The 13,056-nt window shown below is 30.7% G+C and overlaps 1 protein-coding gene across 10 annotated transcripts in view; it reads left to right on the top strand.

Annotated features, from left to right (window-relative positions):
• Nucleotides 1-2,422, top strand: part of LOC119634664 (serine/threonine-protein kinase Doa) — a 131,137-nt gene extending 128,715 nt beyond the window's left edge. For 8 of the 10 annotated variants that reach the window (XM_038028947.1, XM_038028940.1, XM_038028943.1 and 5 more), the window contains 2 exons: nucleotides 68-276; nucleotides 1,648-2,422. In XM_038028947.1, the coding sequence (XP_037884875.1) occupies nucleotides 68-276; nucleotides 1,648-1,781 (343 nt within the window). In that variant the 3' untranslated portion in view covers nucleotides 1,782-2,422. The remainder of the gene's footprint in view (nucleotides 1-67; nucleotides 277-1,647) is intronic. The other 2 variants (XM_038028941.1, XM_038028951.1) reach the window with 2 other exon arrangements.
• The last annotated feature ends 10,634 nt before the right edge of the window (nucleotides 2,423-13,056 follow it).

The following is a 13,056-nucleotide window of genomic DNA, read 5'->3' as shown; positions in this document are numbered from 1 at the left end:
TGCATAGCTAGACAAGCTTTCATATTTTTTTGCGCAGTTTACTTCATGAAGTTAGTTTAACCTTTAGTAATCACGCTCTTTACAGCAAAACTAAAACAAAATATTTCTATCACGGTAAGTTGGATTGGGACGAGAAATCCTCTGCTGGTCGTTATGTACGCGATCACTGCAAGCCTTTGTTCAGATATCAGATGAGTGATAGCGAAGATCATTGTGAGTTATTTGATTTGATTAAGAAAATGTTGGACTATGAACCATCACAACGTGTCACGTTAGGTAAGTGCGTTTGTTTGCTTTTGCTTTTTAGTTTTGTTAAGTTAGAAGAAATTTTTGTATGAAAAGTGTTGTCCGTCCTGGTTTATTTATGAGTTTTATTATGTATCGTTATGTTGTTCTATAATTACGGTAATGACATGGACTTATTATTTGACATTATTACCTTAAGCATTCTCGGCGTATGGGAGCAATCTCGCGTTTTTATTGCTTACGCACAATCGCACATGCTTGATCAAACTAACGACAGTATCAAGTTGTTTTATACAATCCGGAAGAAAGAGTTATGTCCTTCTGTTTATGTACAGTTGTTCTGTGTATGCGGTTGCACTCAGATACATATGCGAACAGACAATGTTTCATCTTGGCATTTACCGGTTCTCGAACTTTGACCTCAGCTTTAGTTGACATTCGTGTTATTCGTTAATATTTTGTTTCTTGTCTTACAAACGGATCCTATCCTATCATAACTCTTCCCTTGAAAGGTAGGAGCAAATTTTCAGCAACAATCCGTAAGTTTTCTATATGTTAAACGTAACGCGAAGGGAAGAGAAATGATACCTTATTGGACAGCACTTGGGAAAAGCCTTAAGGAAGTTTTCTTTTCAATCGCTGCAATATTTCTTTTACTTAAATCTATAATGGTATACAATATTAAATACAACATAACTTGTATCCACAATTGAGAAGAGTAGAGTAGTACTTGCATGAATATGTTTAGTAAAATATAAAAGAGAGGACTAATCGATACCTTTGCAAAAGCGATCCTTTTTCAAACACTTAACCACTCTCCACTACATATGCTATGACGCGAGCAGCCGAATTACGCGATACAAAAGCGATAGCTGCCCTAATTTCGCCATTCCATCCTGAACACTTTATTGTGCATGTAGTCGCCATCTGTCTTCCGTACTCTTGCCGGACATAAAACAAAATCCTAAAGAAGATACATTGCATCTTCTTAGTTTAGATGAAAAGTCTACGACGTCGCCTTACCACCAAATCTAGAATACACGCGTCATGCATCTTTATGTAGGTCTTTCATAAGTGAAATAATAAAACAATCTCTATGATCTTTGCTTATTATCATAGCATTTGAAGTGAAACAAAACTATGCTGCACGCTTAGGGATTCGCTCGAAATTCCTTACACATAATTGCAAGAGAAACTACAACTAGGCAAACTCGCATCCGAACTCTCTCTTCTTATCTTTGCAAACACTATTCCAAGTTGTTAAAAAAAAAAATGAAAAGAAAACTTTCTCGCAGGTATAGTCGTGTTTCGAAGAGAGATTCGGTAATTTTTCTTTCAATTTCCTATCACTAATTAAATAATTTTTTCTTAATTTTCAAATAACAACAACAACTTATACAGGAGAAGCTTTACGTCACCCGTTCTTTGATAAACTCCCACCGCATCAACGTCTAGGCGATCCTGGCAGCAAAATCATACAACCCGCTTCGTCTGGCAGTAGCAGCCGTGAACGTTCGCACAGCTTGTCAAGATGAGAATTGGCCCGATTTGGTTATTGTTAATTAATTAACACTCTCCCATACCGTTTTCATCGAAAAACACATCTCCTTTTTATAATTTAATTTTATGTTCTTCATAATAATAATAATAATAATAATTAAACTAAACTTGCAAAAAAGAAAGGGAAGCACATGCAGTTATAATATAGCAGAGTTTGAGAAGATTTTTTCTTCTTGTTTTTTTTTTTTAATATTATATAATAATGATATTCTCTCTCACTGCAACACAAAAATCGAAAGTTAAGCTATTAAAAGAATAGAGTAATAAGAACAAGAAGAAGAAGAACTGTGTCGGGTAGTGTAGGAAATTATAATTATAATAACGTTAAATAATTCTTTATATAAAAAAAAAAAAAAAAAAAACACGAAAAATCATCAGTCAGGCACTAAACATAGTCTAGAAAGAGCTCGGAGAGGAAAAGAGAACATATATGAAAATCGTTCTTAATTAATGGTTTCCTATGCAAACTTATATAATAATTATAACAATTATAATTTTTTCATTTTGCCCCAATTTGTAAATGCACAATTTATAATTGTGTTTGAAAACAAGAAAGAAAATAAATAAAATTTTTTAATTAATAGTTTTCCTCGTATCATGTTTTTTTTTTTATGTTCATTTACTTTTCATATTCATTTTTATGAAACTATTTTAATATTTTTTTATATTTTTTTTTTTTTATTTATTTATTTTTTTTTTTTTGTATATATATATATGGGCTGTAAGAAGGATTCAATTCAAGAAGAATTTTTGGATAACACTCAGTTATGAATATGTTGTTTGAAGAAGAATTATCATTAATTAATATAATTAAAACAAAATGTATGCTGTATTTAAAGGAGTTTAGTTTAGTATTTAACAAAAAGATTTCTATAAACAAATATTGATAGCCATTCCTTACTTTGGGACGAATTTCGAATGTTTACTGTTCGCGTTATAATACGCCATTCATTCAATTCATTTCAATTTTTTCGTAGACTCATTTATGGTGCATATATTTGGCCTACTTTCACTAAACCACTAACATCATTGTTAAATTTTAGTTTTATCTGAATTTTTGGGATGGTAATTTTCCGAACAATGGACCGACGGACGTACGTTAGATTTGTTATCTCTCCCTCTTTCGGTAATGGTTATCAAAAAGTATAAATTTTCAAACATGTTTACTTTAAAATTTTTTTTTTTAAATAGTAATTACTTGTTGGCAAAATTGTGTATTAATTCACATTCTCTATAACCTAAAATTAGGGGCTAATTGTAATAATATTCAGTTATTATTCAGCTCAATATCCTCTTGGTTTTTTTTTTCTTCTTCTTTCTATATCCTTTTCATGTTAAATATTTTGATGCATAAAATAATATTCATTTCATATTAATATGAAATTATTTTTCTTTGAAAATTAAAATTTAACCATGATAATAATATTTAAATAACTCTTAGTCAAATTACGGAAGGTTGGTTTCTCAGGAAACTAAAAAGCTGCGTCCCTTCTATTGTATTTCAGCGTTCGAAAAATAAGTAAAAATTAAACTTAACCATTAAAATTACTGAAGAAAATTTGCCAATCATTATCAGATTAAATCGAGCAATTTGCACGCATTGGAAAAAGCTTTGCAGCAGTTTTGCGTCGTCAACAGAAGAATTGACGATAACCTTAACTTGAAAATTTTATAAAGAGCTCTTCTTCTCGACTATTGAATTTAACGTATAAGACAAAAAGCCCATTCAAAATTTTCTTCTATTATATCATATCATTTCATCTTATATCTCTAGATTCTGATTTTTTCCTACTGTGTGTGCTTGTCTGTCTCTAATAGTAACTAAAATTGAATTTTGTTTTATGTATTTTCATACTAGGGCGCCGTTCCTTTTGTTTTTATGTAAATGTAATTCAATAAAAACAAAAAATAAAAAAGCTAAAAAGAAAAGGGGGGGGAAACATTTGTTCACATTAATTAAGAATAACCAAATCGTAAAACAGATAGAAATTTAAGAAAATAAAATTAATGTGTTCTCTACCTCATCTCATCATGTATTGTATTGTATTTACAAATGTCTGTCCCTGCAGAGCCCTTTAACATAGATTTTTGTAAGTGTTGCAAACAACAACAAAAAAAAAAAAAAAACAAAGAAGAAACTTTTATTAAATAAAATTTATTTGCTGGAGAACACAAAGCAACAACAAAAACACTACCATTTGTAAAAATTTTTTCTCCTTTGCTCTACGATACAAAAAAAAAAAAAGAAAAAGAATTCTTAACAAATATATTCTCAACCAATAATAACCAAGTAAGAGCTGCATAATAGACTGTTAAATAGAAGAAAATGTAAAATTAGCAGCAAAACTCTCTTTCAATACTACATATATAAGAGAAAAGAACCTCTGTGAGTGAAGAAAAAAAAAAAAAAAAACTGTAATAATTACAAAATAAACTTAACATAACATAATCGTAATGCCTAAAGTTATAGTTAATTTTGATATTTCGTTTCTCTTATGCTTCTTTCTCATGTGAATCAAATGCAATTTTCATAAACTCTCTTTCCTTTTAATTCTATTCCTCTCTTTAATCTGCTATATTTTAAATCAATACATTTAAATTATCATTAAAAAGAGAATTTTTTCATTTTTTAATTTGTTGTCGCCCGTGTTGTGCAAAAAGAGCAAAATTTGTAAAATAGTTTAATAATGAAAATAAAATAATACTTTATTTATAACTTTATTTTCTCTTATATGTAATCGTAGGAGACTACGAAAGGGAATTTAATTTAAGTTGGAAAAAATTTTTTGTTTCACTATATATATATATATATATATATAAAAAAAAAACTTAATTAGTTTTAATTTCATCAGTTTTCATTATTTACGAATTTTTGTCTCTTCTTTTTCTTTTCTATTTTATTATTTCACTTTTCTGTAACAATCATTATAATTGTACTATATACGCAAAATAAATTGAGTTCAATAAATATTTGCAGTTTAAATATTTCTTATATACCTACCACAAAAGGTCAAGAGTTATATATATATATATATGTATCTGTGCGTATATGTAAATATCCTGATGTTTGTTGCATTTCCACTTTTCAAGGTCATTTAATCGCGGGAATGTTCATGGCATTGGTTCAAGACGTTATCTTGCCGATAAGCTGCGCATTGCAGAGAATATTGAAGCTATGGGCAAGATGTTTCAGAATCTTTTTCTATGTGCAAACTAAGAAAGCAGAAAGAAGACTGTTTTACTACGGTCAATTACTAGGGGGCTGTCTCCTATCCTTCCGACCAGAAAAAACAAAAGAGAAAGAAAGAGGGAAGTGGTGATCGTTGTTGGTCGCCAAGGATTAATTTAAAAAAGAACATTTTGCTTACGACAGAAGAAGAGGAAGCGATTAGTGCAAGTTTCTCTTGTCTAGCAGAAAAATTTTTCATTTTTGTTAAATGCATTGGCCACTAGCGACATTTCGTTTTTAGTGGATGAGAGCTGCTAGTGACTGACTCATCTTCCGGAATTTTATATAGTATTGCGCGAAGTCGTGGTATTTTGACGTTTTCTACTTTGCAGTATGTAAAGTTTTCTTCATTATATGTTCTCACGTTAGAATGCTATATTGTGGTGGGTATAGAACAAAGTCAATCGAAATTGAATTATGTTGTTTTTTCCTTTCAATTTTTTTTTTTTTTTTTTTTTAAGTTCCTTTCATCGGAAAGATGTGTACAATATTTTGTAATCGTCCAATGCAATCTATAGCGTACTATAGAATCTACCGTATATTTTATTGACACACAGATGAATAACAAATGTAAACTCAGGACACACACACGTAGTGTATCTCAATCAATTTTGTTATTGAGTAGTGAAAACAAAATTATTTGAAGGAACTTGAAAAACAATGTAAAATATTTAGTAGCGTTTAATAAATGCATTAACAATATTTTGAAGTATTTTTTCTGAAAATTTTCGGTGAAAAATTCAAAACTGTAAGTAAGTTATTTTAAAGGTGTGAAGATAAAAACGTCTCGCCGCTTTGAAAGGTATTTTCATAAAAATTGGTAAGATGTTCACAAAAATATCTTAAATTTTCTAAACGCAACGCAATAGCCTGCCAAATCCAATTCAATAGCTTTAATCTAACTGGTTAACAGATTGCTGTTACGGAATTTACAGAGACAGGATACGAGGAAGGAAACGACAGGCAGCACATAACTTCAATAATTTTCAAGTATATATACAATTTCTCTAAAACAATATTCCAACCAGAAATATGTAAAATATTTTTAATAAATAATTTTCAGTTTTTTATACCCCTACGCTACTTGTGGTACACGGATACATAAAGTTCGTACGTATGTGCGAAACATCCAGAAGAACTTTAGCTAGACTTAGTTTTAATACAGACACCGATCGACCCAGGACTGATCTAAGCCTATCTGTCAATCTGTTAGTTTTGTTTTCCTGCGCTCAACCTGCGAGCAATTTTTGAGAAATGGAGATGGCTCGGATCGGAGCACTTTTTCTTACTTTGCAAAGTCGTTTTGTGGATAACTATAATAAACGAAGTGGTATGGGGCATGTAATGGAAATCATCATAAAGAAAAAATGTAATCTACGTCAGGTTAACACTAGAATTCTCAATATTCTATATAACCTATATGTTATATGTTATGTTACCGAAATGGTAATGCAATTAATTAAAATTATGCAATTTATAAATAAGATCGATTTGTAATTGGATGGGGAGTCTTCTAATATGGGTTAAAGTAAATCGGAATTGGAATTGTTAGTAAACTGGACCGCAAAATATCAAAAATATCTTCACAAGATCGAAAATTATGGACGAAAATATGAAAAAATGCTGATCCTTCAATTCTTTCCGCGGTTGTTCCACATTATGGCCATGCGTATAGGGAATTCACGCCCTTTTTATGGACGGGTATGTTCAATCGACCAAGTAAGGCTTGTAGCAAATTCAAACTTCCTATTTTCAACTTTGCGATTGTAGCAATTTTATAAAAGTTATGGGTGAAAATTATCCATAACAGTGGATATGTTATCGGGAATTGTTTTAAGAGATGGAGTTCAAAACGAAAAAGTCGACCACTTATTATTCCTATCTATTACCTACTTTCACAATAAAGTATTCGGTTTTCTTGCCAGACCTGCTTTCGGTGAAAAACTTTTAGTCATAGAATTTATTTCTTTGCACAAAAAAAAAAAAAATTGATTTTATGAACGTCTCATTACAGCACCAACATTAAACACAATATTGTATTATAGTATTATAAAGCTACCAAGGACCGAAGAAATACATTTCATATGAGCTTGAAAGAATTTAAGGAGATACCGAAAGAAAAGCAAGAAAAAAGAATAATTTACCCAGAAGAAAACTCCACAGAATTATTGCAATATTCATAATATTTACTGTAGATGTACGATTAATTATTAATAGTATTATCGAAGTAACTCTTTCGTTTCCTAGACTCGCCCGTTCCAAAAAAAGAAGAGAAACTAAAGAGAAAATGATTGGAGATTGGATACGTTGTCAAATGAGGCACAATTAAAAAAAATATATACATATCTCTAAAATATCTTCAATAAGAACTCAGCTCTAAAAACTAAATAATATAAAATGTCCTTAACCTGAATAAATTTCCTACGAAGACATGCTTTCACAACCCAAATATATAACGAAAAATAAAACTTTTAAATACATTTCTCGACGCCACCCAAGATCAACTCGTAAAAAAGACGGAAGACCTGCAATAATGAAATGCTAAAAAAACCTCACTTCTTTCGCCGAAAGATACAGAAGCCCGTACACGCAAATGCATTTGTACATATGCATGTGTGTATACTTATATAAACGTAACACACATATCTTTCCTGGATATTGCAATAACGATTATCAAAGTCGGCATAATTAACAAAAAATGTATATATCTCTAAAATATCTTCAATAAAAATTCAGCTCTAAAAGCAAACTTTTAATTTTAATTTCTATATGACTTACCATTACCTTTCAATTTGAAGCTATCTTGTATTTGCCTAATATTTATTTTACTTTCGATTGGTTGATTTTGTGTGATTTAGTTTCATTGCTCACTACACCCTATAAGTCTTTCATTACTTTTACAACAATTTTTTAACACAACCGTTTAAAACTGTTACAACAAATAAACGATCATAGTAAACCGTAATGCGCAATTCATTTCTAATTCATTTTTTGATACATGTCTGAACGTGTTTGCAGAAAAATGTACGCAAAGCTTGTACTTAAATTTGCCGAATAAATAGCAATTTGCATTATTGCAATAACGATGGAGCAAAGAGATGTGATCTTTATGATATAGAAGTTTTTCTGCAAATTTTCACTTTATCGTAATGGCTATTCTAACTTTCCCTGTCGTTTTGCTAATTTTACGCTTTCATTGATGTCCAGGATATTTTAAAAAGTTCTCCATCCATTATTTTAGGTATTTTTGCTAGATAAACTTTACTCAATTGATTAAGAAAAATTCTTCGCACAAATAATCGACCGCATGTTCTCACAACCAAAACGAGAATGAAAAGAGAAGTTCGGCACGTTTAGTATGTCATGTAATTTTATTCCATTTCATTCCAGTAAGAATTTTTGATATTTTTGCTTCGTTATCGTAAATCTTCGGAAAAGAGATTAGAGAGCAGAGAGAGGTAGCAAACAAATTTTTACATTTTTTGAGAAAACATGAAAATTCATGTAATTTCGTTAATCACTTGTTTAAATATTTGTGACGAAAAATCTTGAAGTGGGTAGTGCATTAACGAAAACGGAAGGGAATATATATAGAAAAGAAGTAGTAATATATTACAAAATAATAGTGTGAAAAAGAGGCAAACTAAAGAGAAAATTTTTAAGATTGGATATTTTGTCTGAAATTGGAAATCTCGAACTCAATCAGTTAAAAAATTAGATGCGACTTGACTGGGAAACTTCAGCTATTGGACACATATACGAGGAGATCTACTTTTCAAATCTGTAACAAATTTTTTTGACATTATTTTAATACGCTACACCACCTTTGGCACACAGGAGTATTAAATTTGTGCGGATGTATGCGATATCTAGGGATAGACCCACTTTCCGAACCGATTTAAACTTGTCTGTCCGTCTAATTTTGAATGTTATATATTTACACATTTAGCAAAACATGTTGCTAACATTGCCGTAGCGTAATTCTTCACCTCATGTAAAAGGAGAGCATACTTTCTCTTAATCTCTATATCCGTTTTACGATCTTTTTAAATTTTCGCGCATATTTCTACCGTGGCTTTAACTTAATTCCGACTTCAAAGACGGACTATGACCATGCAAAAATAACGCAGGACGGCTAACTTCTAAAATAATGGAAATAAACGCATTTAACAAACACGCCCGCATATACAAAGTATAAAGAAGTTAAAAAAGCCGCGTACGCTCAGAAGAACGTACGTATGTACATACAGAAGTCAAAAAAGAAAATCAAACTTTCGGTGATAGCTTGCCTTGCAGTTAAATAAAGAAAAAAATGGGTACCGACACAGAAAAAACATATCTCGACGCCACCCAAGTTCAACTCGTAAAAAAGAAGGAAGACCTGCAATAATAAAATGCTAAAAAAGCCTCACTTCTTTCAAAGATACAGAAGCCCGTACACGCAAATGCGTTTGTACATATGCATGTGTGTATATTTATATAAACGTAACACACATATCTTTCCTGGATATTGCAATAACGAAGATCAAAATAGGCATAATTAACAAAAAATGTATATATCTCTAAAATATCTTCAATAAAAATTCAGCTCTAAAAGCAAACTTTTAATTTTAATTTCTATATGACTTACCATTACCTTCCAATTTGAAGCTATCTTGTATTTGCCTAATATTTATTTTACTTTCGATTGGTTGATTTTGTGTGATTTAGTTTCATTGCTCACTACACCCTATAAGTCTCTTTCATTACTTTTACAACAACTTTTTAACACAACCGTTTAAAACTATTACAACAAATAAACGATCATAGTAAACCGTAATGCGCAATTCATTTCTAATTCATTTTTTGATACATGTCTGAACGTGTTTGCAGAAAAATGTACGCAAAGCTTGTACTTAAATTTGCCGAATAAATAGCAATTTGCATTATTGCAATAACGATGGAGCAAAGAGATGTGATCTTTATGATATAGAAGTTTTTCTGCAAAGTTTCACTTTATCGTAATGGCTATTCTAACTTTCCCTGTCGTTTTGCTAATTTTACGCTTTCATTGATGTCCAGGATATTTTAAAAAGTTCTCCATCCATTATTTTAGGTATTTTTGCTAGAAAAACTTTACTCAATTGATTAAGAAAAATTCTTCGCACAAATAATCGACCGCATGTTCTTACAACCAAAACGAGAATGAAAAGAGAAGTTATGCACGTTTAGTATGTCATGTAATTTTATTCCATTTCATTCCAGTAAGAATTTTTGATATTTTTGCTTCGTTATCGTAAATCTTTGGAAAAGTGATTAGAGAGCAGAGAGAGGTAGCAAACAAATTTTTACGTTTTTTGAGAAAACATGAAAATTCATATATTTTCGTTAATCACTTGTTTAAATATTTGTGACGAAAAATCTTGAAATGGGTAGTGCATTAACAAAAATGGAAGAGAATATATATAGAAAAGAAGTAGTAATATATTACAAAATAATAGTGTGAAAAAGAGGCAAACTAAAGAGAAAATTTTTAAGATTGGATATTTTGTCTGAAATTGGAAACCTCGAACTCAATCAGTTAAAAAATTAGATGCGACTTGACTGGGAAACTTCAGCTATTGGACACATATAAGAGGAGATCTACTTTTCAAATCTGTAACAAATTTTTTTGAGATTATTTTAATACGCTACACCACCTTTGGCACACAGGAGTATTAAATTTGTGCGGATGTATGCGATATCTAGGGATAGACCCACTTTCCGAACCGATTTAAACTTGTCTGTCCGTCTAATTTCGAATGTTATATATTTACACATTTAGCAAAACATGTTGCTAACATTGCCGTAACGTAATTCTTCACCTCATGTAAAAGGAAAGCATACTTTCTCTTAATTTCTATATCCGTTTTACGATCTTTTTAAATTTTCGCGCATATTTCTACCGCGGCTTTAACTTAATTCCGACTTCAAAGACGGACTATGACCATGCAAAAATAACGCAGGACGGCTAACTTCTAAGATAATGGAAATAAACGCATTTAACAAACACGCCCGCATATACAAAGTATAAAGAAGTTAAAAAAGCCGCGTACGCTCAGAACAACGTACGTATGTACATACAGAAGTCAAAAAAGAAAATCAAACTTTCGGTGATAGCTTGCCTTGCAGTTAAATAAAGAAAAAAATGGCTACTGACACAGAAAAAACATATCTCGACGCCACCCAAGATCAACTCGTAAAAAAAACGGAAGACCTGCAATAATGAAATGCTAAAAAAACCTCACTTCTTTCGCCGAAAGATACAGAAGCCCGTACACGCAAATGCATTTGTACATATGCATGTGTGTATACTTATATAAACGTAACACACATATCTTTCCTGGATATTGCAATAACGATTATCAAAGTCGGCATAATTAACAAAAAATGTATATATCTCTAAAATATCTTCAATAAAAATTCAGCTCTAAAAGCAAACTTTTAATTTTAATTTCTATATGACTTACCATTACCTTTCAATTTGAAGCTATCTTGTATTTGCCTAATATTTATTTTACTTTCGATTGGTTGATTTTGTGTGATTTAATTTCATTGCTCACTATACCCTATAAGTCTCTTTCATTACTTTTACAACTTTTTAACACAACCGTTTAAAACTGTTACAACAAATAAACGATCATAGTAAACCGTAATGCGCAATTCATTTCTAATTCATTTTTTGATACATGTCTGAACGTGTTTGCAGAAAAATGTACGCAAAGCTTGTACTTAAATTTGCCGAATAAATAGCAATTTGCATTATTGCAATAACGATGGAGCAAAGAGATGTGATCTTTATGATATAGAAGTTTTTCTGCAAATTTTCACTTTATCGTAATGGCTATTCTAACTTTCCCTGTCGCTTTGTTAATTTTAAGCTTTTATTGATGTCCAGGATATTTTAAAAAGTTCTCCATCCACTACTTTAGGTATTTTTGCTAGAAAATTTTTACTCAACTGATTAAGAAAAATTCTTCGCACAAATAATCGACCGCATGTTCTCACAACCAAAACGAGAATGAAAAGAGAAGTTATGCACGTTTAGTATGTCATGTAATTTTATTCCATTTCATTCCAGTAAGAATTTTTGATATTTTTGCTTCGTTATCGTAAATCTTTGGAAAAGAGATTAGAGAGCAGAGAGAGGTAGCAAACAAATTTTTACGTTTTTTGAGAAAACATGAAAATTCATATATTTTCGTTAATCACTTGTTTGAATATTTGTGATGAAAAATCTTGAAATGGGTAGTGCATTAACAAAAATGGAAGAGAATATATATAGAAAAGAAGTAGTACTATATTACAAAATAATAGTGTGAAATTGGGCACATGTAAGAGGACACCTACTCACTACTGTTCAGCTGGCAGTGTTCAGCTCTGACAAGTATTTTTGATGTCCCATAAGTGATACTGGATCATAGGTTAAATTTTGAAAGCCCATTGCATCTTTTATATCCCAGTAAATCGCAGTGAAAAAAATCGCGCTGGGAGTAATCAAGTAACTGGGAGTGATATTTCGCTTTCAGTTTCAGCACCTGAAGCAGCAGAAATGTACCTGAAAACGAAAGCTAGAGTTCAATATTTCATACGTGGTAACTCACCAGTTTCGCAGAGGAGTTTGATTCAAAAGAAACAAACGTAAAAGACAGCGTAGCCTTTACAGAAAGGTTGTATAGATTAAATTTAGCTTTGCTGGTTTTTTTTATAAATCGATCTTAGTTAATTTTTAAAGAATATTTTTGTAATCTTTTCATATGCACGTACTTCTCCATATTCCTCCACTATTTAAATAAATGAAATCCATCTAAAAAACGGTTTTATAGATTAATAATTTTGTTGTTGTTTTATTTTTTTTATTGAATTATGACATGAACGTTTATTTTTCGTTTTTTTTTTTTTTTTTTTAATATAATTAATTTATAATTATGTGCCATTCATGCAATACATACGTTTTTTACATACACACAGTTAATTGTGAATGATTAATTTTTAATCAGTAT

This window comes from Glossina fuscipes, unplaced genomic scaffold (genome assembly GCF_014805625.2).
Source record: "Glossina fuscipes isolate IAEA_lab_2018 unplaced genomic scaffold, Yale_Gfus_2 3, whole genome shotgun sequence".
NCBI lineage: Eukaryota > Metazoa > Arthropoda > Insecta > Diptera > Glossinidae > Glossina > Glossina fuscipes.
This window is presented reverse-complemented; position numbering and strand designations above follow the sequence as displayed.